This window comes from Ursus maritimus, unplaced genomic scaffold, assembly GCF_017311325.1.
Source record: "Ursus maritimus isolate PB19 unplaced genomic scaffold, ASM1731132v1 scaffold_17, whole genome shotgun sequence".
In the NCBI taxonomy this organism is placed as follows: domain Eukaryota; kingdom Metazoa; phylum Chordata; class Mammalia; order Carnivora; family Ursidae; genus Ursus; species Ursus maritimus.
The window spans coordinates 28,065,864-28,093,564 of NW_024424119.1; the positions used below are offsets into that span (position 1 = coordinate 28,065,864).

The window sequence follows — 27,701 nt, forward strand, 5'->3', positions numbered from 1 at the left end:
CTATAAATCATCTCACGAACCTATATAATTTTCTCATTTTGGGGAAAAGGAAAATAAAGTTCAGAAAGACTAATGTATTCATGATCAAGAACCGGTTAGTGGGAGGACCCGTGCTCAAACCAGCTCTGTAATTGCAACTCCATAATCCATTTTTTCCATTACACCGTAGGGCGCGCTCTCCCCGCGCCCAAGGCAGCCGTCTTCCCCTCTAACTCCCCTTAGGAGAATGTTGACTCACAGGTGAAGCAGGGAGGCCGCGACCATTACGGGCCTTGCTACCTACCCGGCCGGGAAATGAGCACAGCTTTACAGAAGCGAGCTAAATTGCCCACTCCCGCCGCACCGCCCTCCTCGAGGGAGGCTCCGCCCCCTGCCTCGATTGGCTGGCGGGAGCGAGTTGGGGCCCGCGGATTGGCTGCGCGGCCGCCGGCTAACGTGGTGGAACTGACGTGGCCGCGCCGGCGCGTGGTCTCCACTGGGCTGCGGACCGGACTTCAGGCAGGCGGTGGGGCGGTGGAACTCGAGCCGTCGCGATGCCGCTGGAGCTGGAGCTGTGTCCCGGGCGCTGGGTGGGCGGGCAGCACCCGTGCTTCATCATTGCCGAGATCGGCCAGAACCACCAGGGCGATCTAGAAGTGGCCAAGCGCATGATCCGCACGGCCAAGGTGAGGGCAGAGCCCGGGAGGAAAAGGGCGCTGGCCGGGGGCGGGGCCGCGGGACAGCCTGCGGCGGGGAGCTGGGACCACCTTCCTCTGCTTCTCTTGGTAGCTCGCGTGCGGCCTGGTGTCCAGCTAGCCAGGTCCATTTCTAAATCTTTGGAGTCCTCCTCATCCCTCCCCACCCTCCTCACTTGTCTGCATTACTGCAGTTGCCTCCTGACCCGACCTTTGCCCCCTTCTGGTGGCAGAATGATCTCCCTAAAACACAGGTTTGATGAGGTTGTACCCCTGCCACGTTCAGTGGTTCCCCATTGTCCATGGGTAGAGTCGAAACCCTTTAACATAGCCTCCAGGACCTTAATGACCTGGTTCCTTCCTGCCTATCAGTTTTCATTTCTGACATCCTTCAGCGACATTGAATTACTTCCAGCAAGTTCTGAAGTTCCTGAAAGTTGCTGTGGTCTCTCCCTTGCCATTTCTTGTGTTTGGAAAATGAAACGGTTAAAATGCCAGGACTCTGGGTTCAAATTCAGACGCCACCACTCACCAGCTATATGAACATGGCCTGGTTACTTAACCTCTGTGAGCCTCGGTTTCATCATTTGGAAATCGGGTTGATGATAGTACTTACCTCGGGGTTGTAAGGACCAAATGGAATGACTTATGTAAAGCTCTTAGCACAGTATTTGCAGAGGACTCAATAAATGTTAGCTGTTAGCGATAGGTTTATGAGTATTCAGTGCTCCCTCTTGGCAAATTTCTATTTCTGTTCAGACCTGTATTCATGTACAGGTCTACTTGGATGCTTTTTCCAATCCTTCCCCACAAGGCTGGGCCGGGCCCCTATTACTGCTCCCTTCGAATTGCATTGTCGCTGTCCAAATTTCTTGCTCTCTGTTCTGGCTCACTCCGTCTCCTCCCCCCCCCCCAACCCCTTCAGTGAAAGCTGTTCACCTAATCAATTGTGATTAGGTATTTACCTTGCTCTTCTTTCAGGATTAACTCTGCTTGTATGGAAGCCTACTGGATCATAAAATACTTTTAAAGAGTGACAGCTGCACTAAATGGGCTGAATGCTTTAATTGCACCATCTCCCTTCATTCCTACTACACAATGTGGTGGATGCGATTGATTTCATTTTAAAGGCTCAGAGAAGTGACTTGCCCAAGGGCATACAGTAAATACTGGATTTCAGCTCTTTGCTCCTAACCAGTTATAGCCTTCGTGGTGTAACATTGCTTTCTAGGGGGGGAATTCCTGCTCTTAATTTAGGTAACAACCTGTTTGTGGAGGTGTGACCTCTGAATGCTGAGGTTGTAAAAATACCCTGAGATATTGAAGCCATAGAAACAAAGTTTTCGTTCTCTCTTAATTTTGGAGGTTGGTTCTGGGGTGAGGGGAGAAGATCTAGAGGTTGAGCCTGTGGTACAGTGGAAAGAACACTGGACTGGTGTGAAGATACCACTTACTAGCTGAATAATCCTGGGCAGGTGACTTTTCCTCTCTGGGCTTCAGTTTCACTTATTTTATAATGTGCGTGTTTTTAAAATTAAAGCAGTGGAATCTTGTGAAATTCTTGTATTTTAGGATTTTTTTTTTAGTCTTTGTTGCCAAATAAAGTCACATTCCCATGTTTAGTTACCCAGAGTAGCTCAATGAAATGAATCTATTTGCAATATTAAAAGTTGAGTTCATTCAATTATTTTTATTTTCTTACAACAAAATATATTATTAGAAGTATGTACTATAAACTATAAATGTATTATAATTAGATTTACTAACTGAATATACTTTAACTTCCAATTTTTTTTTTAAAGATTTTATTTATTTATTTGACAGAGACAGAGACAGCCAGCGAGAGAGGGAACACTAGCAGGGGGAGTGGGAGAGGAAGAAGCAGGCTCATAGCAGAGGAGCCTGATGTGGGGCTCGATCCCAGAACGCCGGGATCACGCCCTGAGCCGAAGGCAGACGCTTAACCGCTGTGCCACCCAGGCGCCCCTTAACTTCCAAATTTTGCTGCAAAGGGAGCATCACACCTTGGCCCATCCTGGGGTTTTGTTGCTTGTTTTGTTTTTGAATTTTGTTTTGTCAGGAGAGAATCAGTAAAAACTTGAACACCATCAGCATTGTGGTAAAACAGGGACAAGACTGTGTTTTCTGAACCTGGAGCTCACCATAGAATTAAACAGAGAAATCACTCAGTTTTAGGAAAGAAGAGGAAGAAACTGCTTTTCTCCCTGAACAACTGCTGTCATGTGGAATGTAGTAGAACTTTATCTGACCTCTTGTCTTTAGTAGTTTCTGCGACTTCACTTTTATCGTCTTCCTGTAAATGAAAAGTTTGCCCAGAGCAGACAGGCTCTTCCACTCCTTGCGATAGAGCTGAGAAGCAAAGGGAACGGGAACCGACGCCCTGTGAAGGCCTCTCCCTTAGTTTGCCGGACGCCTGGCTGTAGCTGGCATCCGGGAGGCAGTCATGGGCCAGGAGCCGGCATCCGGGTGGCAGTCATGGGTGGGCCAGGAGACACGTGCTCTGCAGCCTCTGCAAAGCGATCTTCTCTCCAGCTCTGCCAGAGACTCACTGTGCAAGCTCGCTCAGGTTACTCTGGGCCTGGGGATCTTCCTCTAGACAATGAGAACTCTGTTGCCCAAGGTCACTTTCAGTTCTCATGTTTTTTAAACTTTCCTGACCATGCCATCTTGTGGTCTTTCCAGGAGTGGGAGCAGCACTGTTAGCACAGATATTTCTGGAAGTGAGGTTTTTAGCAGCGTGAATAACTCTGTCTGCAGAAATGTCAGTGAGCTGGAGACTTTAGAGGGTTTTCCTCTTTCTGTTGAGTGGTTTTTAAATGCAGTTTTGAGAGATTGGGGGGCTGACTGGCAGTAGAATTATAGCTTTTATAGCCGGGCGATCCAGGTTTTATGTTACAGCTTCTGTTCAGTAAGGCCTGGGCCTTTCTAAGTCTTGTCTGTGTACTTTTTGCCCCAGAACCTTTTGTTCAAACAAGGTGCCATGCAGAAAAGCATAAGTGCAGGACAGTTAAAGCAGAGTTGTTTGTTTTCTGCCCCACAAGGGGGCTCCTCAGAACAGCTGCAGGTCCTGGAGTGAGCCCAGAGCAGCTCTTGATGTACACGGAGACGCTGAGTCCTGAGAGCAGGTGTGACTTATCCAGAGTGAGAGTCAGATCCTGACTTCCCCTCAGTTCTGGCCCAGTGCTCGTTTTGCTATTCTCTGTTGAGTTACTCAACTTAAAATCTTCCTTAGCTGTTTAATTATTTTTAATGTAAAACAAAGTGAAAAGCGCCTTTTCTTTTCTTTTCGCATTTTAAGGGGGAAAAATAGGGGGAAGCCCCATCCCCAGCCTTCTCTTCCTTTGAGACTTTCTTGCTTCCCCTGTTCCTCTTTGCCTCTGTCAGTCGGCCTTATTTTTAAAGATACTGATGTCAGAGCAGTTACCCCAACATTTCCCTTTTCTCTGAGAGTCCACGACAGGTCACTGAAAGGAGCCCTGTTGTGTGTTGCAGGAGTGTGGGGCCGATTGTGCCAAGTTCCAGAAGAGTGAGCTGGAGTACAAGTTTAATCGGAAAGCCTTGGAGAGGCCCTATACATCCAAGCATTCCTGGGGGAAGACGTACGGGGAGCACAAGCGCCACCTGGAGTTCAGCCATGCCCAGTACAGGGAGCTGCAGAAATATGCCCAGGAGGTTGGCATCTTCTTCACGGCCTCCGGCATGGATGAGGTGAGTTCTCTTGGGTGCTGCTCGTCATTTGCTAGGGGACAGCAGGCGGCCTGTGGCTTTTGGCCTAGAGTCAGCTCCAGCCGTTGCTTACCTGAGACTTTTTGTGCTTTCTGGATCTGTAGTTCCCAATCACATTAACTGTATTAATGCCCAGCTAAATGGGAGGCCAGGAGGAGCACAGGTGAGATTTTGTGGGAGGAGTACCAGAAGTTTCCAAATAAGTTGTCTTTGGGAGTAGGGGGCAGCCACACCGGCATCCCTGAGTCCCTAAGGCTCGTGGGAGACCCCTACCAGACCAGTTTTCTCCCAGCGGAAAGTGGCCTGGACTAGGAATCAGGAAACCTCCCTTCTGGTAGGGATCCGCCCCTTGCTGAGTGGCCTTGGCGGATTTGGGTGGGGGGCATTGGTAGTCATCCTGAGTGGCTCACAGAATGTCATGCTGACATCCTGGAAGGGTCCAGCTGGTGCCAGGTCTCAGGTCCTGTCTGCTCTGTGACCTGCCTCTGTGAGATCCCTTCATGTACTCTGTTTTCAAATGTAAAAATTTTAATTGTAAAAATAATAAATATCATAGAAAGTTTAGAAACAGGAAAAACTGACCCATAATCCCTCTCTGGTAGCTCTTTTTATAGATTTCCTCCTGAAGTCTCTTCTGTGCATGTTTTATTGCCTGGCTGCTATATTTGTGCATATTTAGTTCTGTGCATGCTTTTCCCATTTAACATTATACCATAAGCTTTTACCTATATCTGGATTTTCTTCCCCCAGCTTTACTGAGCTACAATTGACATATAAGTCCCCACATCTTTTGCTTAAAGTTCTCTCTCTCTCCTTTTTTTTTTTTTTTTTTAACATTTATTATCTTTTAGAGCACCTGCGTGCATGTGCATGGGCTGGGGGGGGCGCGGAGGGAGAGGAGAGAGGAATCCTAAGCAGGCTCCATGCTGGGCTCAGTGCAAAGCCTATGTGGGGCTCGGTCTCATGACCCTGAGATCACGACCTGAGCTGAAAGCAAGAGTTGATCGGCCAACCAATTGAGCCACCCAGGCGCACCATGCTTGATGTTTTTAATAACAATGTAATACTTCTTTTTTAAAAAATACTTGAGAGAGAGAATGTGCACGAGGGTGGGGACAGAGGGAGAGAGAAATTTAAGCAGATTCTGTTGAGCACAGAGCCTGACGCGGGGCTCAGTCTTACTACCCAAGATCACGACTTGAGCCGAAACCAAGAGTCAGATGCTTAACCGACCGCACCACCCAGGCGCCCCAGCAATGCAATACTTCTTTTGGGGATTTATAACATACCTAACCATTTCTCTGCTTTTGGACACGCAGGTTTACTCTTTTTGTGCTCATAAATAATGCTGAGATGAGTATCATTTTTCTGTATTTTGTGTTGTTTCTTTGCTTTGCAGAAGTAAATCATTAGATGAAACCTGCAAGCATTTTTATGGCTCTTGAAACATTTGGAATGCTTTTGGTCAATCCAGAGTATTTGAAGCGATTCCAATTCATTCTGTAGGCCTCCCTGACTGTTTGTGTCCCTGTCCCAATCCCAAACTATGTCTGTAAATTGAGTTGAAAAGAAACATAAGTCTAGCCTAGGCTGTTGGTAGTTTGCACAGGGGCGGGGGGGGGGGCAGAGAACCTGGGCATCTTTGGGAAACGATAAGTCCAGGCCTCAGTTCTGTAGGACGAATTCCGTCCTTAATGCGCAGCTTTCATAAGCATGACAGTCTTCAGATCCAGTTGTGCATTTGATGACCATAATTTCCTGCTTTTGAATTATATGTTCTGGCTTACAGAGCATCTTCACTTACAGTAAATGTATTTTATTCCTACTCTGCCCCACTCTGCAGATGAAGAAATGGAGGCTCAGAGGGGCTGGGAAGTCTGTACAGAGTCACACAGCTAGGAAATGGGTCTCGAAGGTATAGTGTGCTTTCTCTGGCCCTTCAACTCTGCCTGGGCATCAGTCCAGGTGTGTGTGGCTTCGTGGAGCTCAGCAGAGTCTTTGGGCTTCCCCCTCGCTCTTTACCGCCTTCATGTTGGTGGTTAGAGAGCCTCCGGGCCCCAGAGCTGCTCTGGGGACCAGGAGACGGATTTTTTTAGGACAGCGTTCCTACCAGTTTTTTTTTTTTTTTTTTAAGATTTTATTTATTATTTATTTGACAGAGGTAGAGACAGCCAGCAAGAGAGGGAACACAAACAGGGGGAGTGGGAGAGGAAGAAGCAGGCTCATAGCGGAGGAGCCTGATGTGGGGCTCGATCCCACAACGTCGGGATCACGCCCTGAGCTGAAGGCAGACGCTTAACCGCTGTGCCACCCAGGCGCCCCAAGGACAGCGTTCCTAAAGAGGTTGCTGGGCTTTTCTTCTGATCCCAGCTTAAAGAACGCTTTCTCAGGGAATTCTTCCTGTTCCCCAGCTTGGTTCCCCAGGCCCCTCTTAAGTTGTCCTGGTGCTCGTGGAATTGTGTGTTAAGGCACCCAGCTCCCTCCCAGACTGCTAGCCTGGCCCTGCCTGCAGTGGGTGGTTGGGAGACATTTGTTGAAAGAATTAAAGAAGGAGCCAAACAAAAGAGAGGGTTGGTGGTTTTTATCAGATTCTTAAAGGATCTGTAAATCAAACAAAGTTTAAGCAGGAAAGAACATGTGCTTTAGGACCTGAAAGACTTGGGTGTTGTTTTTGGTTCTACCATTAACTAACATTTCTTGAGTATTTATGATGTACCAAGTTCTGTGCTAGGTATTTTGAACATAACAACTCATTGACTCAAGTCTTAACCTCTTCAAATAGCACAGTTATCCCCCTTTCACAGGGAGGGTGTCAGTGGTCACTAATCAGCTAACTGCGCCCACTTGACCACACTCTTCCATCCTCTCCCTGGGCCTGTTTCCTCTTAGGGAAAGGGCAAGGCATTGATTAAAATACCTAACGTGCAGGCTTGTCTTCTGGAGCGCGTGAGCCCATGTACACAGAGCACACGTCTCAAGATGGGGCCCTGTCTGTGTGTTCCCCGTGAACCCAGATCCTGGCACTTAGTCCATCCTGATCTTATTAGCACATCCGGATCTTAGTACACACTTAGTGCCTCGGTGGAAGGAAGGTCACAGTTGGAAAGTGACCATTTGTTTTCCTTATGTGCTTGTTTCATGTACTCTGGGTTGACAGCATTTTGGGATTGCTCTTTGGCAATCCTCTAGAACTCAAACACTCAGAGACAGCTAAGCCCTCATCTTAAGAGGGCAGGTTTGGGTTTAGGAAACTACTAATCCTTCTTGTGCTGAATGTGAAACTTTTGGTCTGATGGGCTTAGTAATGAGTCAGTAACGAGACAGGGCCCGCAAAGCTCCGGAGAGAATTTCCAAAGATTACGCCAGTATTCTGGGTCTCTAGTGTTGTCTTTGGAATAGGCATACAGCCTTTCCCAGAGTCACAAATTTGAGAAGCACTTTCATTGGAGGACTAAGTCCTGACCTGTTTGTTAAAAATAATTAGTCTTGGGGCACCTGGGTGGCTCAGTCAGTTAAGCATCTGACTCTTGATTTTGGCTCGGGTCATGATCTCAGGGTTGTGAGATCCAGCTCCACCTCGGGCTCCACACTCATGGGGAGTCTGCTTGAGATTCTCTCCCTCTCCCCAGCTTGCATGCACACACAGATGTGTGCGCTCTCTCTCTCTCTCTCTCTCTCTCGTGAGAGAGAACACGAGTGAGGCAGAGGCAGAGGGAGAAGCAGGCTCCCCACTGACAGGGAGCCCGATGCAGGGCTTAGTCCAAGGATCCCGGGATCATGACCTGAGCCAAAGGCAGATGCTTAACTAACTGAGCCACCCAGGCACCCCAATAAATAAATCCTTAAAAAATAAAATAAAAAAATAAAAATAATTAGCCTCAGTGGTGTAGTTACTCCCCCATCCTCCACCACATAGTTGCTTCCCCAGGACAGTTTTCCTAAAATCTGACCAAAGAAAGGGGAAAGTGGAAGAGAGGTCACGTGGGAATTCCACTGCAGTGACACCTGAGAGCAACAATAACAGATAAGAATAATGGGAAGAGTATGACAGTGGTTCTCAAAGTGTGGTCCAGGAACCTCTGGGGGGATCAGGCGACCTTTCAGAAGGTCCACCAGTTCCAAACTGTTTTCATAGTGATACCCAAATGTGATTTGCCTTCTTCACTGTCATTCTCTCCCAAGCGTGTAGTGGAGTTTCCAGAGGCTGCGTGATACGTGATGACATCATTCCCCTGGCAGTGGCTAAGGGAAGGTGTGCTATGTGCTCTTTTATTTTAGTAACAACCTCTGTCCCAGGCCACACAGCTCACCAATTACAGTTTGCAGTTCAGTTGTTTTTAGTATCTTCAGAGATGCGGTGGCCTTCAGCACAGTCGACGCGAGCGCGTTTTTACCACGTACCCATTCAGTCATTTCTCCAGCCCGAGGCAGCCCCTCTTCTGCTTTCCGTCCTTGTACATAGTCACCAGTACAGACCTACTACACTTTATTTACCCGCTTATCCGCTGATGGGCATTCGGGTGGTTTCCACTTTCTGGCTAGCAGGAATAAGTCTTCCGCGAACCACACAGGTTTTGTACGGACGTGTTTTTATTCTCTGCGGATATGTGGTAAGTCTGCATTTAGCTTTTGAGCGGTCGCCAGACCGTTGTCCAGAGCGGCTGCACCAGTTTGTGACCCTCCCGGCAGTGCAGGCGCGTCTGGGTTTCGCCACGTCCTCACCAACATTTGTTATGATCGGACTTTCTGATTCTAGCTGTCCCGGCAAGTGTGAGGTGGCATCTCATTGTGGTTTTGATTCCCATTTCCCCTGATGTAGCGTCTGTGCACGTGCTTATTGGCCATTCGTATAACCTTCTTCGGAAGAATGTCTGTCAGATCCTTTGCCAGTCTTTAATTGGGTTATATGTCTTTATATGTTCCAGATATTAGGAGTCCTGAGTCAGATACACGATTTGCAGAAGTGGTTCCCATTCTCTGGGTTGTCTTTCTACGTTTTGATGGTATTCTTGGAAGCACAAACATCTTTAATTTTAATGACATCCAATTCATGTTTTTTTCTTTTGTGCTTGTCTATTCTAAAATTTCTCAGATTTAGGGGCGCCTGAGTGGTGCAGTCAGTGAAGTGTCCGACTTGGTTTTGGCTCAGGTTGTGACCTCAGGGTCGTGAGACAAGGCCCTGCGTTGGGCTCGGTGAGCTCTGTGCTCAGTGAGGAGTCTGCTTGAGATTCTTTCTCCCTCTCCCTTCCCTCTCGTGCTTTCTCTCTCTCTCTCTCTCTCTCTCTCTGTCTCTCAAATAAATAAAATCTTTTAAAAAATTTCTCAGTTTTAAACCACAATGTCGTATCGCTACAGAGCTATCAGTCTGGTTAAAACAAAAAGCCACGATAACACCAAATGGTGGCAAGGATGCGGAGAAAATGGGTCATTCGTTCATTGCTGGTGGGAATGTATAATCACTCTGCAGAATAACACGGCACTCTCCTTTTTCTAAACACAACCTTATTTTAACACAGTTCACATGCGGTATCATATCACAATTCACTCACGCAGTATACTGGTTGTTTTTTTACAAACTGGACACAAAAAATTTTGCATCTGTGCGGGGATGGATGTTAACTGAACTTATGGTAATCATTTCACAGTGTATATGTACATCAAATCATGTTGTGCACCCAAAACTGATACTGTTGTGTCAATTATAGCTCAATAAAAAAATAGCCATTTATTGCACACCTAAAAAAACAACACAAATGACACGCTCAGCACGTAGCCCTCCAGATGTCATTTGGTAATTTATCCCAAAAGAAATGAAAACTTAAAATTCACACAAAGCCCTGTACATGCATGTCCATGACAACTTTATTTATTTTAAAGATTTTATTTATTTGACAGAGAGACAGCGAGAGAGGGAACACAAGCAGAGGGAGAGGGAGAAGCAGGCTTCCCGCTGAGCAGGGAGCCCGACACCGGGCTCGATCCCAGGACCCTGGGAGCATGACCTGAGCCGAAGGCAGACGCTTAACGACTGAGCCACCCAGGCGCCCCCATGACAACTTTATTTGTAATAGCCCCCAAACTAGAACAACCAGAGAGTTCTCTAGCTGGTGAATGGTTCCAGCCATAAAAAAAGAATGAACTGCTGATCCGTGCTGCAGCTTGGAGGGCTCTCCGGGGTTATCACGTTGAGTGAAAAAGCCAGCCTCAGACGGTGGCGTGCTCTACGGTTGAGTTTATGTAGCAGTCTTGAAATGACAAAATTACAGAGGCAGAGAACAGCGGAATGGCTGTCAGTGGTTCGCGAGGGGAAGGGAGGTGAGTGGATGTGGCTGTAAAGCCTTGGAGTGATGGCGCGGTTTTGTATTGTGACTCTGGTTGTCGCCAGCCTGCACATGGTCAGACTGCATAGTTAGACGCACAAAGGGATACATGTAGAAATGGTGACCTTGGAATCGGATCATAGACTCTGTCAACGTCACTTTCCCAGTTGTGATTTTGTACTCTAGTTTTGCAAGGTGTCACCATGGGGAGAACTGGGTGAAGGGTACATAGGATCTCTCTGTGTTCTTTCTTTTTTTTTTTTTTTAAAGATTTTATTTATTTATTCGACAGAGATAGAGACAGCCAGCGAGAGAGGGAACACAAGCAGGGGGAGTGGGAGAGGAAGAAGCAGGCTCATAGCGGAGGAGCCTGATGTGGGGCTCGATCCCAGAACGCCGGGATCACGCCCTGAGCCGAAGGCAGACGCTTAACCGCTGTGCCACCCAGGCGCCCCTCTCTGTATTATTTCTTAGTAGCGTCACGTCAAGCTGTAATTATCTCAAAATAAAAACTTTTAAGTTAAAAAAACCCAAATCCCTTAGTTTTAATTTTTAATTCCGTAAATACGAGTAGGGAGAACCTACATAAACAAAAACCCTGTAGAGTCTGTAGTCATTTTTAAGAGTGTGAACACCCAAACCTTGGGGGCCCCGTGCTGAATGGTGCACACCCAGGCTGTGCGGTCTCGCGGTTAAGTGCGCGGACTGTGGGGTCAGGTTCCGAATTTGAATATGCTTCTGCCGGTCATCCCTGCTGAGTCCACGCGGGGGTGGTTCAGCCTCTTTGTGCTTCTGTCGCTCAGCTGCAAAGCAGGGTCAGCACCTGAAGCCCTCTCGCAAGGTTGTCGCGAGGATCCCGGTGATTACTGACAGAAGGCGCAGCGCACAGCCGCCGCTGAGCCAACGTGAGCTTCAGTTAAGGAGGGCGACGCGGGCTGAGCGTCAGGACGTCTGGCTTCCTGCCCTGGCTCTGCTCTGGGTTGATCTCGGTGTGAGCCTGGGGAGTCCCTTCCGTCTCCGGGCCTCCGTTTCCTTTTGCACGTGAACTCGCTGCCGGCCGAGGGCTCTCCCAGCTCTGACGCAGGCCAGGGAAGATGCGACTAAGGGCGCTTGCACCCGGAATGCGCGCTTTCCTTCTCGGTCCGTGCTGCCAGGCACCTGAGCTCCCGGGTGTGGACTCTGGAGGAGAGAGGGCGCCTCCTTGCATCTGTGAGGCGCGCTTGGGAAAAGTGGCTTGTTGAGGTCGTTCACTCCCGGGTGGCTTTGAGGTAGACGCAGGAGCAGCTGGGAGATGGAGAGGAGCCTGGGTGTGGGTGCTGGGGGTCTGCCTCTCGGCCTTCCCCTCCGCTCTCCGGGAAGGCCTGCGGTGTGGCGTGTGCCGCTCTCGCGCTGCGGCCACTGTCTCTGAGTTCAGGTTCTGGCGCCGGCCCTGTGTGCGTTCAGGCTCATCAGGTTACCGTTTTGAGCCCCAGGGGTCCCCTCTGTAGAAACAGGGTAATAAAGATGCCCAGCCCACATGGCTATGGGGAGAGGTCGGGGTGAGGGCCGTGCGAGATCTGCGTCCACCGAACAGTAGCCGTTCTGTTACTGAGAACCCTTTGGAGTTGTTGCGCTGCATGCGATCTGGACAGGGCGGCATCTCTGTCCTAGGAATGCCATTTGTTCCCAAGTATCCTCCTGGCCGACCCGGGCGTAGGCGGTGAGGGGAAATGCATTCTTAGAGCCTTTACAGGAGTTAATTTGCTGGCCAGGTCCCCTTTGTGAACCAGCACGTCCTGTCTGCCCGGCTCTTGGAAGTGGGTTGCCCCCTGGTTCTGTGTTTACCTGGCAGGTGGCTCTGAGTATTTACCCACCGTCACTTCCTTGTGGACGGTAGCCTTTTAGCGAGTGCCGTGTTTCTCCACGCTGGGCGCTGGCCTAGGGTGTGCTTCGTATGCTGAGGAAAGGTTACAGTGTGGTGGAATTTTACCAAGGCTGACAGAACTACCAGGGCACCTGGTCAGAGCTGCAGAGAGGCACATGCAACAGGGCTGAAATGAGCAGGGTTCCTTTGGTCTAAATGGAGAGTTCTATTGAGAAAGCAAACGGAGGCCATGACCATCGAGGTGGCCCCTGAGGGACATGTTGCCCTCACACACAAGTGTCCTGTCCTAGCAGAGCTGCCCTTTGGGGTGCCCTCTTTCTTCCTCTCTTCTTTCCTTTGCCACCCCTGCCAGCAGGGCACCCCCCCACCCAAGCCATGGTGTGCTCTGACAGGGCCACCGGGACTGTCCTGTCCCGGGCTTCCCCCTCCTCAGTCCCTCATGCTGGGCAGCTCTCCAGCACCCTCTGTTCTCCGCAGCTCATCAGGGTGGGCTTCTTTTTCCTTTTCCACAGGGTCTCAAATGCCGAGGGGAGGGGAATGGGCTTTAGAAAAATCCCAGCTCCTCCTCTTGCTTCTGTTACCCCTCTGATCAGTGGGCCATGATATGGACACACATTGTCGATCCTCATTAATAATTACTACCAATTAATTATTAGTAGTAAACCCTCTCCCCCGCCCCCTTCCCCCTACTAACCAAGCGTTCTGAGTTGAATAAGTTTGGGAAGCACTGGGATAAAAAAAGAAAAGCTAGACAAGTGTATTTATTGGGACCCTGTAAGAGGGAGCTCTGGTGGAACCAGGTTGCTGGTGGGCCCTTTCCTGCATGTGTAAGCCAGTGGATGCGCGGGGAAGGTCCTGTCGGCAGTTCCGTTCAGACTGAAAGCCTTTGTGCTCGGGGTGGGAGGAGGAGAATTGTGAGGCTGCCTGGCTGCACGGTACCCCTACACGGAAAGGGGTTGGACAGCGGGGTGGGCAGGCCTAGGGGAAGCCAGGGAGTCCGTGGAAAACAGGGGGGCCACTGGCGCCGACCCAGCCTGAGGGGCCCTGGGCACGGCAGTCCAGCCCAGGATCTGCCCCATTACTGCAGTTGGCATCCTCTGCAGAGATTAAGCCGCACTGTTCAGAATGGCCGCTAGGTGGGGCTGGCTCTCCAGGGGGGACTGGGAACAGGCCCCTTTTTCACTTGAAAACTGAATTCCATGCAGATTTTCCAGCCCCCCATAGGTGAGCTTCTGCAGTGTTTGACCTGTGTTTGGTCCCTCCTTGCTCCTGCTCGCCCTGTGCCTCTCCTATTCATGCCCTTGGGGGCTGTGTCATCATGAGCCCTTCTCTACGGAGTTGAACGTTGTAAGGAAGAAAACTTAGCATAGGGTTTTCCCCCGCAGTAGAAAACACTCTCCATCTGCCAGATAGAATGAGAAAAGTGGGAGAAGTCGACTTTGTTCAATAAACCCATTAGAAGGAATGTTTTTCACTTCCATCTTAGGACTGGCTAACAGTGTGAGATACACATAGACAGGAGAGGTGAGAGAACGATATGGAGGGGCCAGGAGAGGCGAGGAAGAAATCCTGCTCAGGGAAGGCCGCGCGAATTGCAGTGAAGGCAGCTCAGCAGGCCTGGGAGTAAGGGGCACTCGGGCCATGCTGGACAGTGTCTTGGACCCAGGGGCCTGTGAACTGCCTGTGAACTGTTCACTGGCTGCTCGCCCACTATGGCTCTCCGGCAGCTCTGAGCTTCAGATACGAGAGGATTTACATATGAGGAAAGTTGGTCTCAGAGCGCAGCCTGGGGTCGGAGTAGGTCATCACCTGCACGCAAGATGGCAGGAAGCTCAGGCAGCATCGGGTTGATTTAAAGAGCCTGCGGGTGTAATGCCTTTCTCACACTGTTCCTTGCCACTGCTGTGCCCTCTGGGTTTTCAGGCATGGTGACTTAGCTCCTTACCAAATAGGATTTTCGGAGCAGCAGTGGTGGTATTACCCAGGAACTTAAGAGAAAGAGACCGGCAGGCCCCCCCCAACCCAGCAGAATCCGAATTTGCATTTCATTTGAGCAAGATCCCTGGGAGATCAGTGTACCGTATTATAATGGCAGAAGCAGTGACCCAGCCGGTCAGGCCTTCCAGACCTACTTCTGAAACCCAGGCAGCATTTTACAGTAGATCAAACTTAGATATTTGGAAACATTCTGAGACCTTCATTCTTCCCACTTCTTATATCCAACTCCAATTTTTAAAAATAGCAATGAAAGGTAGGTTTGGGGGTTTCTGTAATTTGATAACAAGCTGAGAATTTACTCTTAAAACTTGCTGCCGACTGATTCTGTTAGCATTTCTTGGCACTTGCCGATTTCCTGATCCTGAGTCTTATTGACGAACCCTGGTGGAGGTGAAGGGGAGGGTGAAGGGCCCTCGACAGGTAACCTTGAGCAGTGATGTCGTGTCAAAAAAAAGTGAACAAGGGGCGCCTGGGTGGCTCAGTCGGTTAAGCGTCCGCCTTCGGCTCAGGTCATGATCCTGGAGTCCCGGGATTGAGCCCCTCAGCAGGCTCCCTGCTCAGTGGGGAGTCTGCTTCTCCCTCTCCCCCTGCCCTCACTCTCTCTTGCTCATGCGCATCTGTGCTCTCTCTCTCTAATAAATAAAATCTTAAAAAAAAAAAGTGAACAAGGTTTGTTTTTCCTGTGGGCAGCATGGTTTGGGGGCTGAGAGGGTTTGGGTTTGAAGGGCCCTGGCCGCTGTGGATCACTGTCAGGGCCAGGCGATAAAATGCCCCACTTTTTCCATTTGTGGCAGGGGTTGAAATGGCCTCTTTCCCTGGCTCTTTGGTTTTGAGTAAAGGGTAAGGCCTCTGAGGAACATTCACTGTCTCACCACCTGGTTTTCTGGATCAAGATTAGGTCATGACCCTTTTGTGATGGGGCCCTGCGGTTCCTTGGGAACGAAGGTCTGGCCTGGGGTCTGATTCTTTTGCAGACCTCGAAGCCAGTCCAGGCCAGCGTACAGTGTTTGTTGGACAAATGGACGGTGGCTATGAATGAAAGTTTGAATTCGAATGGAAGGACTGATACAACACATCTTTCCCTGCTTTCGGGTTGTTGCGAGAGTCCCTCTTGCTGGGCAAGAGGAAGGGTTTTTCTGTCTGTGGCTCCTCGGCTGACTTGACCACAGTGATTTTGAACAGTGGTGAAAAAGAGCTCCCTCTTTGATTTTTATAGATGGCTGTTGAGTTTCTGCATGAGCTGAATGTTCCGTTTTTCAAAGTTGGATCTGGGGACACTAATAATTTTCCTTATCTGGAAAAGACAGCCAAAAAAGGTAAGTGTTTACTTTTTGCCGTATCTTCCCATTTTTACTCCTTTAGTGGAACCCACTAAAGAGTGTCCTGAAGACAGACGTTAGAAACGTGTTCAGTTAGCACATACTTCTGTTTTTCCTTGTGCTGACTTGAAAGAAATGAAGGATAAGTCAGTTCTTATAAGAACCTTTTAAAGATTACTTTATGATTTGTATTTATAGGAAATGGAGGCTATGGCAGTATACGTAAAACCTCTTAGAGATAGTTTCAACTTTGAGAAATAGTCCGTGCGTGTAGTGTAATCCACCCTCTGCACATTACGGTTTGTAAAGTGGTTTTGCAACATGAATCATCTCATTTGATCCTCCGAACGACCCTGGGACGGAAGCAGGCTGTAGGATTTTGATGCTTTATACGTTGTTCATAGAGGAGGCCTGCGAGACCACCCAGCTGGGAGGCCTCACGCTTACTCGTGCTTTGAGTCGGGGGCCGAGCTCGCCCTGCCATGCTGTGCGGCCTCTTCATCCGGTGAGACGCTCATCTTTCTCCGAGGAGCGTGAAGTTCCTCTGCCTCCTGAATTCAGTTCCCTCCACCAAACGATAATACTGCAGGCGAGGGGAGTCTGCATGTCCTCAGGGTGGAGGGCAGGAATCCTCCAAGCTCCCCTCTCCCCCCACAGTGGCTGGCACAGTGTCTGAGAGATGCCTGTGGAGTTCATTTGAGTGATGAGGCCAGCAGTTGGGGTGTGCTTGAGGGAGAGTCAGAACCCTAAAGAGAAAGTGATGATGGTGTTGGTGTTGGGTCACTCAGGCCGCCCAATGGTGATCTCCAGCGGGATGCAGTCGATGGACACCATGAAGCAAGTCTATCAGATTGTGAAGCCCCTCAACCCCAACTTCTGCTTCCTCCAGTGCACCAGCGCATACCCGCTCCCCCCCGAGGACGTCAACCTGCGCGTCATCGCGGTGAGCAGGCCGTTGTCTGATCGGGCCACAGCAAAATGGCGTTTCTTGAGCCATTTACTGTGGGAAAGCTGGGGCCGTTCTTGTAGCCAGAGTTCTAACGAATCTTGACCTGCTTCATGTAATCTGAACATCCATTGACAATCTTGCTGTTATAGAATCAAATTAGAACCAATTGGGCAGTTAAGGAAGCAGATACATTCTAAAGAAGGTGATTGTAAATTAATTTTTCTTTAAACCAATCTTAATTTTTCCCACTATGAGATTTAAGGTGTAAGTTCTCATAATTGTCTGTATACATTTTCTGCATTATTGTATTGGCCGTTAGAGGTTCCTCGTCTGTGAATTGCTGGTTCATATGCTTTCTTGGTATGTTGTCTCTTGTGTATGTGTGTGTGTGTGTGGTAACAGAAGATTTACCATTTTAACCATTTTTAGATGTACAGTTCAGTGACGTTAAGAACATTCACATGGCTGGGCAACCATTACCACCGTCTGTCTCCAGGACTTTTCCGTCTTTCCAAACTGACACTCTGTCCCCATTAAACACTGACTCTCTGTTCCCTTCTCCCCCAGCCCCTGGCAGCCACCATTCTGCGTGTGTCTCTATGAATCTGACTGCTCTAGAGTTCTCATCTGAGTGGAATCCCACACTGTGTGTCCTTTGTGTCTGTCTTCGCGCACTTACACACCGTGTGCAAGGCTCCTCCGTGTTGTAGCGTGTGCCGGGATCTCATTCCTTGTCGAGGCTGAATAATATTCCCTGTGTGTGTATACCGCATGCTGTTTACCCGTCCCTCCGTCAGCGGACATCTGGGATGGCTCTACATTTTGGCCACTGTGAATAAGGCTGGTAGAAACACCTGTAGGGTTTTCTTCATGTTGAGTGGTAGGAGACCTTCTTGAAACTTCTGGGTGTTCCTGCTCTGTGCTGTGTGCCAGCTCTTTTATTTTTTGCCTGTAATTCTGAGCCTTCGTGGGGCTCAAAGTGGTTATGGTGACAGCCTTGAGGGGGCTTTCTCTCTCGCAGGATTTTGTCTACTCCACCTCAGTGATTTTACAGATGGCGAAATCCAGTCCCAGAGGGAAAAGGCCTTACTTGCCTGAGATCTCACGGCCGCTTGGTGGCAAAGCTGGGACTAGAATTCTTTGGCTCTTGTTGTCTCAGGCCACCTCCATCCCTTTCTCCTGGTAGCACCTGAAGCTTAACTGAATTAGAAACACGTGTATGTAATTATCTTACAAAATGACTGTAGTTATATTAGTGGAATTGTAAATATCATCATCATCCCGATGTTGTAATTAGCCAGTTTGGTTTATATTTTCCTTCTGGTACAGTATTTTGACTTTCTGGGGTTTTTTTCCACGATAGTGGAAGCTTTTGTAGATGTTGCTGCACAGTCTTCAGATGTAACTTAAAAAAAAATTAGCCTTCTTTGAAAACAGATGCTGCTACCTTTTTACCTAAACTTCTCTCTCTCCCAGGTGGTAGCTTTTTCTCCATTTCTAGCTCATCTTTAAATCATGTCATTTAAAAAATTTAAACGGATTTTTTTTAAACTCCTACAGCTCTGAAATATATAACATAGAGAGTAAACATTCTCTGTAATCTCATCCCACAGAGATTACTATCATCATCAATTTGCCTTACGTGACTCTAGATATTTTCCTTGATTTCCTTTCTCTGTGGATATGGCCCCCCCTTTCCCTTCCGTTCTCATCCAGGGTGCCATCGTGTCCTCTCCTGATACCGGAGCACAGTGAGGGTCGCCCGCCTGCTCACCCCATCTCGGGCTTGGCCCACCCACGTTCCAGCAGGTTGACCCTGCAGCCTGCATTCCCTTGTCCATTACGTGCCCTCCAGTCTGGTTTTCAGGGCCTTTCCCACTCAGCTGTCCTGATCTTTTATTAAACCCCATCTGGACCTTTCTACTACACTTAAGCTTGCTGGTCCCCCTCAATGACAAGACTCCCTTGATGAATATCTTTTGTTGCCTTCAGTGAATTATAGATCACAGATGAGTTAATTATTTAGCATTTCCACCGAAGGATTGTTTTGAGATTGGGCTGTATATATTACTGACGACGATATTTGTGCGTACAGCACGCTTGCTTTCAGCAGCTCAGGCTAATTAAATGTGACAGATGCTTTCTGGATGAGGTTAGGCATTCGGTTATGGTTCTGTTGTTACTCCTGGTGGTTTGTGCCGTGTGAAGCATTCTTAGACTGCAGTCTTGCTAACAGTGGCCATTGTTTTTGGAGCATTCCAATGTGCCGAGTGCTTTTCACGCATTTGGAGCGGCCGTGGACAGGTACTAGTATTATGCCAGGAAGGAGGAGCTCAGGGAGCCTCGGCGTCTTGCCTCTAGTTGCATAAGCAGTGAGAGGCCAAACTGGGAGTCCAGCCTAGATCTGGCTCGCTCTGCACGTGCGCATTGTCACAATATTTAACCTTTTTTTTTTTTTTCTATTTTAAAGGAATATCAGAAGCTCTTTCCTGACATTCCCATAGGGTATTCTGGGCATGAAACAGGCATAGCGATCTCTGTGGCGGCAGTGGCTCTGGGTGCCAAGGTGCTGGAGCGTCACATAACTTTGGACAAGACCTGGAAAGGGAGTGACCACTCGGCCTCGCTGGAGCCTGCAGAGCTGGCCGAGCTGGTGCGGTCCGTGCGCCTTGTGGAAAGGGCCATGGGCTCCCCGACCAAGCAGCTGCTGCCCTGTGAGATTGCCTGCAATGCGAAGGTGGGTCCTGCACGACCCTGCCAGGCTCCACTGTCCTGGGAGGGGCCGCAGTGGGCTATCCCGCCAGGGGAGTCAGAACTCACCCTGCCTGAGCCCAGGCTCAGCTGGAGTCTGGGCTCACATTAGCAGCAGGAGGAGCATGTCACTTAAGGGAGCGTCAGCAGTCTCTGCGGCCTGCTAGGGTCCTGTTGCCATTTCCCACCAAGCCTCTCAAGCCTTTGGCTCCAGTGCTCTAGACTCCAGGGCTTGTAGGAGGGCAGGGGTTAGCCTCGTGAGACACTTGGGTGGTGAAGTCCCACTCCCTTGGAGTAAGTAAGCCTTGAGAAACAGTTAAGCAGAGGGGTTCCATGAGGCAGTGGGAGAGGGGCCTGTGATATGTCGAGGCATCCGTAGGCGGAGGAGGCCCTGGATGGGCGGGGCAGTGGGTTGTCACGGGGGGCTGGTGGGGGATGACGCAAATACCCCCCTCCCCCCGGGAACAGTGTGAGCTGTGCGGCATTGACCTTCAGACAGACGGGACGGTGAGGCCAAGGAATACTGCCGGCCTTGCTGACCATCTGGGCTTCTTGGAAGCTTGGCCTAGACCTGTCTTGGTCTCTGGACACAGCCAGGCACCCTGGGGCTGCTGGGAGTGATCTGTGCAGCTGTCTGGGTGGAGGCAGAGACCAAATACCAGGCCTGTGTGAGGAATGTTGTCATCTTTTATTCTAGTAGGGCCTGATTGCTTCCCTCAAATTAAAGATGCCTATGTACCAGGCAATGGAAATCATAGTAAGCAGCAGCAAACTGCCTTGCAGAGGAAAAGGGGAGAGAATTGCACCAGAAGTGCAGAAGGAGGGTTGAGCCCTTAATTTGGTTTTGAGCCTCCCGGCTCCCTGGGCAAACAGTGGCTACAGCAGGCTGATGCATCATCTGATAACATCTGCTGGCAAACCTTTGGTCCTGGCATGAAATTTTAGAATTCATTCCTTGGCCCTTACACGGACGATGTCGAGTGATACAGTGATTTGCTCAACAGCATTTATGGACAAGACAGAAGGCTGGCATGAGCTTCTGGTACCCGTTATTCCCCTCACCTGCCTGTCCTGTCTGCCCCTTTCCTGTCCTCTGAGTAGCTGCATTCTCAGTCTTGTGAGCCCTCCGTATTCCTACTTTACCGAGCAGGATGGCCGTGGGCCAGGACTCAGGATCCCAGTTCCTTGCAACTTTGGCCAAGTTACCTGCCCTCTGTGGACCTCAGTTTCCCGTGTTTAAAGTGAGATATTGAACTGGATGATGACAAAAGTAATCGTAATTTTCCTTTATTGGGAGCATTCTATGTTCCACGTAGATTACGTACATTATTATCACTAATCCCTATTGTCGTCCGACAAGCTGGAGGCACTGTTATTTCCCATTTTACAGAGAAACTCCACCACGGCTTGTACCCACCTAAAGGGGATTTGGACCTGGCTCTGTTTGGCTGTATAACCCGAGCCCTTTCCTGTGCGATTTATCCAGAGGCCCCTCCTCTGAGCCTCTGCGTTCACCCCACACTGGCCAAGTCCCTGCTGTGTGTGAGATACCATTCTAGGCACCGAGGGGAGAACAGAGTCCCTGCTCCCAGGGTATCTGTGAAGACTGGTCAGGTCAGGGACCTTGGGTACAAAACAACATGAACCAGTTGACTTCTGTGAGGCTGGCACTGAGTCTTAATTTTATCCACAGCTGGGCAAGTCCGTGGTGGCCAAAGTGAAAATTCCAGAAGGCACTGTTCTAACACTAGACATGCTCACGGTGAAGGTGGGTGAGCCCAAAGGCTACCCTCCTGAAGACATCTTTAATCTGGTGGGCAAGAAGGTCCTGGTCACTGTTGAAGAAGACGACACCATCATGGAGGAATCAGTAGAAAATCATGGCAAAAAAATCAAGTCTTAAAATAAAGTGCCATTCTCTGAATTGCCTTGCTGGTACTGTCGGGTGAGGTGGGATAGGAGTGGTGGTGTCTAGAAACCTGGCTTTCATCTGCTTCTCCCGAGACATACATTTTTGGGCCAGGCACTGGCAAGCCCGTAGGCGGGATACAAAGAGCGAACATGCCAGTCTGTGCTGCAGGCTGGCTGGCCCAGAAGGGGTGGGTGATTTGCTCAAAAGCAAATCACTGTTGTCCAGTTGCTGTGTGGGTACACAGGTGTATGCGTGTGTGTATGTGAGAGAGAGAGCGAGCGAGCGAACGAGCTGGCTGTACAAGGTCCTCTTCTTTAAGCCTTCATTCATCCTGCCCGTGAAGCCAGTCCACATGACCTGAACTGTCTCTTCCCTCCAGACCTCCTGTCTCTTCTCCATTGCCCTTATTCCCTCCCCACCCTGGGACTCTGTATCCAGTGAGCTGCATAGCGGTCACTGGGCATCAGAGAAGGGATTGGTCAGGCATCTTGCAGGCTGAGAGATGCTGAAAGCCTGCATATCTCTATGAGCGAAGAGAGAAAGGACATTCACTCCTCCTTTCCACAATACGGAGGTCCTGCTGCGTGCCAGGCCCTGCTTGAGGTACTGGGAGACGACAGCGCACAGCCCATGTCTCTTCACGGAGCTTCCACTCAGATGGGGATAAGGCACAGCAAGCCATGAGCGTAGTAAGTAGATCACAGGAAGTTGGGGGGGGTGCAATGAGGGGAAATGGGGCTGTGTAGGGGACATGGGGAGTGTGGGCTTGGTGTGTTTGTAGCTGGTGGTGGCCTTTAAGTACGGTGGTCACGCTGACATCAGCCCTTCCTTCTCACAATGAAATTACACACCCAGCTCACAGAAAGGAGCCGCGGAGTTTTGCTTTGTTGTAAAGCAGTGTGAACCTTTCACAGAGAGTCCGTCTCAGACTCCCCTTTGTTCTTGTGAACTAATACTGAGATGAACAATTCTTTCATTTCCAGATGCCTAATCTTTGTTCATATTTATCTGACCTTGTTCACTATCACGCCTTGTTTCAAAGTGTATACTTGAGTCTCTTTTCAAATGTGTATGATTAGCCATTTGAAGTTCCTTTACTCTTGAGTGTAGAGCCCCCCCTCCCCTGTGGATCCCAGAGCAGTTTCTGCAGAGGCACTGTTTTTTTTTTGTTTGTTTTTTTAATTTATTTCAGAGAGAGCACGAGTGGGAGGGACAAAGGGAGAGAGAAAATTTCAAGCAGACACCGTGCTGAGCACGGAGCCTGATGCAGGGCTCGATTCCACAACCACGAGATCATGACCTGAGCCGAAATCAGGAGTCGGACGCTTAGCTGACTGCGCCATCCAGGCACCGTGAGGCACTGATACTTGTAAGTGCGGGCGGGGTGGGGAGCGGGTCTTGGGCTGTACTCATGTGCAAGAGACTGCGTCGGATTGATGTGCTATGAATTGAAGTGTGATCGAAAATTATCACCTGTGTATGACATGGGTGGGTGAACTCTGTGCCCACAGCCAGTAGCAGCTGGCCACCTTGTGCTGTCCTTGGCTGACCTGAGGGTGGAAGGATTGCTATGCCAACATACCTTTAGTCCATTCTGATTGGGAAGCTCAGGTCTAGAAGACATCATTGACCACCTGCCAGGCGGGAGATGCACAGACGGGTGCCGTTGGAGAGTTCATGGCCTGTTGGGTGCAGGCACCTCTACAAACTGTACCCTACATGTGTGGATTGCTGAGATGTTTTCTGGAGGTCATGGGAGCCATGGGTGGGAATCCTGGGAGTAGGGATGGGAGAGGAGGCATGGCCAGGGAAGGCCCCCTGGTGGTACTTTAGTTCAGCCTTGTAGGTTGAGAAGTGACAGAGGGAGGGATCTTGGGATTTAAGGCACAGACTTGGGAAGTGCCATTGTCCAAGGACATGCAGGTGATGGTTTGGCAGGGTGTGGTTCCATGGGGACGAAGGATTTGGAAGGCGGTCAGAAAGGAAGCAAGGGGGGTGTCTGGGTGGCATAGCTGGTTAAGCAGCCAACTTTTGATTTCAGCTCAGGTCGTGATCTTGGGGTCGTGAGATTGAGCACCACATCAGGCTTTGCGCGCAGTGTGGAGTCTGCTTGAGATCCTCTCTCCCTTTCCCTTTGTCCACGCCCCCTTCCCCCACCCCAGGGCTCATGTTCTCTCTTTAAAATAAATAAATCTTAAAAAAGGGAAGGAAGGAAGCAATGGCCCTAAAGCTGCGGAGTTTGGACTTTGTTCTATAGGTGGTGGGGAACCACAGAAGGCTTCTGGGGATATGCTGGACTCAGATCTGGCCCCCCACTCTCATGCTTACCCCTAACCTCACCTCACACGCAGCTTGGCTTCTTGAGAAGGCTGTCGCCTCCTCATAATACAGACTCCTGCCTACCAGAACCAGGCCGTGCAGGCCCACCTGTGCGTATCCTCTGCTGGGCTGACGTCATTATCCCCTGCTCCCTGACAAAGTAGACTGCAGAAACAGAAGAGATGCAGTAGGCAAGGAAGGGTCCCTGAATCTCTAAGAATCCGTAAGTGACCACAGATGGCTTCCATGTTGCTAAAGGCTGACCACAGAGATGCCAAAAGCTACGTAATACTGTCTTGGATAGGAACAGCTAGAAGGGAGGGCTTGTTTGTACATAGGCAAGCACTAAATGAGCTATATTCATATGCAGTGAACTCCCCATCACTGGCACTGTTCAACCTGGGACCAGCGGACTACCACAAGAAGGCTGTGGAAGGGACGCGAGGTGAGTGAGGTCCTGTCCAGGCCTACGTGCTGTCTACCTGAAGCAACGTGAACCTCCAGTGAAGAACACAGTTATAAGTATGCTATGCATAGTTATTAAACCACAGATTATAAAATTAATGTCATTTTAAAAATATCTGTGAACAGTTTGCTATATTAAGAAATTTCTGTTAAGTATAAATCTGAAGGAGAATTAGGTAAGTGATTTTATAGTCATGGACCCCAAGGAAACTTTAGTTCTGTATTGAGAATATTCAAGGAGGTTCCTGCTATTGCAGGATGTCCGCTGGGTATGCTGATGGGTCCTGGCATGGTACAGTACTGTGTCGTTTTTAAAGCAAGTTCATAACCATTGGCTCATTTGAGCCTCCCGACACTAGTAGGCAGGGTCTTTACCCCCATTTTACAGATGACTCTCTGAGAAGTGAAATGACTAGCCCGAGGTCACAGGATTGCCCCGAAACTGCCGTTTTCTGGCTAGCACACACAGGTCTTGATACAGAATAGGCATTGGATCAAAGCCAGTTTTTGTCCTTTACAGTCCAGCTCTGTCTCTGATACATGAATTCCAAACTCAAGTTCCACTCTGGGTACAGGACCTCATCTCAGCCCAAGGAAAGTAATCCAAAGGCAGACTCAGTAGGCCGAAGCGAAGCACCGCAGGTGAAACAGGAGCGGGCAGGCACCAGCCAGAGACCGGCTGTGTTCACCCGAACAGTATGGCCTGGTGGACGTGAGCATGACCCCACCTCCACCACTGGCTCTGTGACCTTGGGCAAGTTACTCATTCTGTAGCTCAGTTTTGCCCTGTGTAGAATTGGGATAACTTTCTACCTCCTAGGGATGATGTCAGGATCAAATGAGTTAATAGTTGTAAAGCATTAGAACAGTGCCCGACAAAGTAGCAGGTGCTGGTGTTAGTTGGTCCCGACTGCCACAGGTCTGGAAATAAGTCTTTGTTTGCAGGGATAAACAGACATGTAGGGTCAAGCGCATCCGCCTTCTGTCAGGAATGCCCTGTCAGAATTCGGCTCTGGGTCATCCCCAGTAGAATTAATTCCCCTTTTTTTCAGGATTCCCGGAGCAGTGTGCTTAGACACTATGCTATCTGTCCAGCTAGAGTTTTAAGTGATTTGGTTACAACCAAAGACACTCTTCGGGTTCCTTCTGCCTTGATTTCCACTTTATTACATTGCCCTGTATGAAAGTGGCATTTTTAGGTCAGAAAACGATTGGAAATTGGCATTTTTCTGTGGTTCGAACCACGAGTGGGTTTCAGCCTCTACCTTCTTCACCCTACCCCTGCCCTCTTGCCAACACCTAAGAAGATACTTTAACGCAGTATGATTTCAAAACCATCTGGGGAATTTGACAAATAATGATGCTGACTCTTCAGAACTGAGGCACAGACCCAACGAAGAGGCCTTCCCCTTCCTTCTAGAGGAGCTGGCCTGTGAAGCCCTCCTGGTTTGGCCTTCTCCATTTCTGTCACTTCTTAACGGAAAATGAGGTTCTCTGGGTTTTCTTGGCAACACCTGCAACCGAGGGATCGGAGGAGCATGGGGATGTCTGGGCTGTCCAGACCTTACTCTTAGCTCTCCTCTTTTAGTTCCAAGACAGTTGGGAAAACTGCCTGTGGTTGCTAAGCACCAGTCACCCGCTGATTCCTTCCCAACACCCCTTGAGGAATGAATAAGCAGTAAAATCTCCCACATTGAAAGCTGGGCTTGAAGAGCTGGGACAGAGGGCAAGTAAAACACTTGCCTTGTGGCTCGGGGGTGGCCCAACCCTTAATCACCATGGGTGACTTTAAGGAACTTTCTTTTAGGACCTTAGTCTCCCCAAATGTCCAGTGAGGTCAGGCTGGGTGATTCATGAGGACTTCCCAGCTCAGCTGTTCTTGGATTCAGTGATAGTCAGTTGGGGGTCACTGACGTGTCTGGGAGGGAAAGGGACACCCTGAACTTTACAGGGTGGGGAGGGTATAAGACATAGCTGCCCTTGGAAAGCTTCCAATCTAGTTGGAAAGCAAGGTCCCAGATTTGTGGCTGTCATAGTAAGAGAGGTTCTTGTGGCTTGGGGAGACTTCCTGGGGCAGTTAAGCCAGGGGAAGGCTGAGACAGGCAAAGGGCAAAGGTGCCGAAAACTCTGATCGGAGCGTCTCTGAAAAGAGCAGTAGAAGCTAGATGAGCATAAGGAGTTTGGGGGCAGACTAGAAAAGCCTTGAATGCTAAGGTAAAGTGCCTGCTTTTTTTTTTTCCCTGTGGTCCTTGGGAACCTCGTGGTAGTTCTAAGGTTAAACGAGGTTTTCGGCACAGCACTCTGGCTGTGCAATGAAGGATGAGAATGGGAGAGGGTTCAGGCCCCAGGGTGTTAAGATGCTCTTGCTGCTGCTCTGAAGAGAAGTGACATGGACAAGCTGAAGCAGAGTGGAGAGGAGGCCGATCAAAGGGATATTGGGGAGAAAGGGCTGGATGACTCATTCATTCACATTTATTGTGCGCGTACTAAGTGCCAGGCCTTGCTGACTGCCCTAGGAGGGAGAGGCCTGAGGCTGAGGACAGTGTATTCCGACATGTCACTTGTGGGTGGCCCCTGGACTCAAAGCAGTGGTGTTCATGCCCTGGTGGTGGTGGTGAAGGTCCGATGGAGAGACCCGGCAGAGGACCTGTGTTGAAGGCATGTTTGAAACCAGCCTAGGAGAGGAGGAGTTTTCAAAGCCCAGGGCATGACCAGTGGGGGAGAGGATGGGGGTGCTTGGGGAGCTGGCAGTAGAGCAGCCCCATCGGGTCTGGTGAGCAGTGGAAGGTCTAGGGCGGTCACGCCGGTCTCAGCCGCTAGGGCAGCCGGGAGATGCTGATGGCCCCTTCCCAGAGCCGCAGGGCCGGGTAGAGCGGCTCCTGGAAAGCGGCACGGAAGGTGTGCAGGTGGCTCATGCCGCCCGACACGTCGTAGAAGGAGAGGATGCCGGCCTCGTAGTCCAAATAGACGCCAAGACGGTCGGGGTCGTCGCGGGGCCGCAGACGGCTGCGCTGGCCGTCGTGGAAGGCCCAGTACTCGAGGTCGTAGCGCTTGAGGCACCAGGACTGACGGTTGCAGCCCAGGCGGGCAGCGGCCGAGGCCCCGCAGCGCCGCAGGGAGGCGTAGGCTGCGCCCACCCACCAGCCGACGCCGGCCTCCTGCACATCCACTTCCCAGTAGTGACGGCCGGCGGCGTAGCAGTCACGACCTAGCACCTGCCACAGCTTGTCAAAGCGCAGCGCGGGCGTGTGTCCCAGGCGGCCCCATGGGCCGCAGCGCACTGTCAGGCGGTCAGCGGAGAGGCGCAGGCGCGCGTGCATGGTGTCCGGCTCCAGCGTGGGCGTGCGCGCATCTGCAGAGGGCGGGGACACGGGGGGGGGGGG

General features: G+C 50.0%; 1 protein-coding gene across 1 annotated transcript; it reads left to right on the forward strand.

Moving 5' to 3' along the window:
• The first annotated feature begins 447 nt into the window (after positions 1 to 447).
• NANS (N-acetylneuraminate synthase) lies at positions 448 to 21,546 on the forward strand. Its single transcript, XM_008707873.2, has 6 exons — positions 448 to 665; positions 4,188 to 4,403; positions 15,820 to 15,919; positions 16,711 to 16,865; positions 19,342 to 19,608; positions 21,316 to 21,546. Exons 1-6 carry the CDS (start codon positions 534 to 536, stop codon positions 21,523 to 21,525), a joined length of 1,080 nt encoding a protein of 359 aa, XP_008706095.1. The 5' UTR covers positions 448 to 533; the 3' UTR covers positions 21,526 to 21,546.
• The last annotated feature ends 6,155 nt before the right edge of the window (positions 21,547 to 27,701 follow it).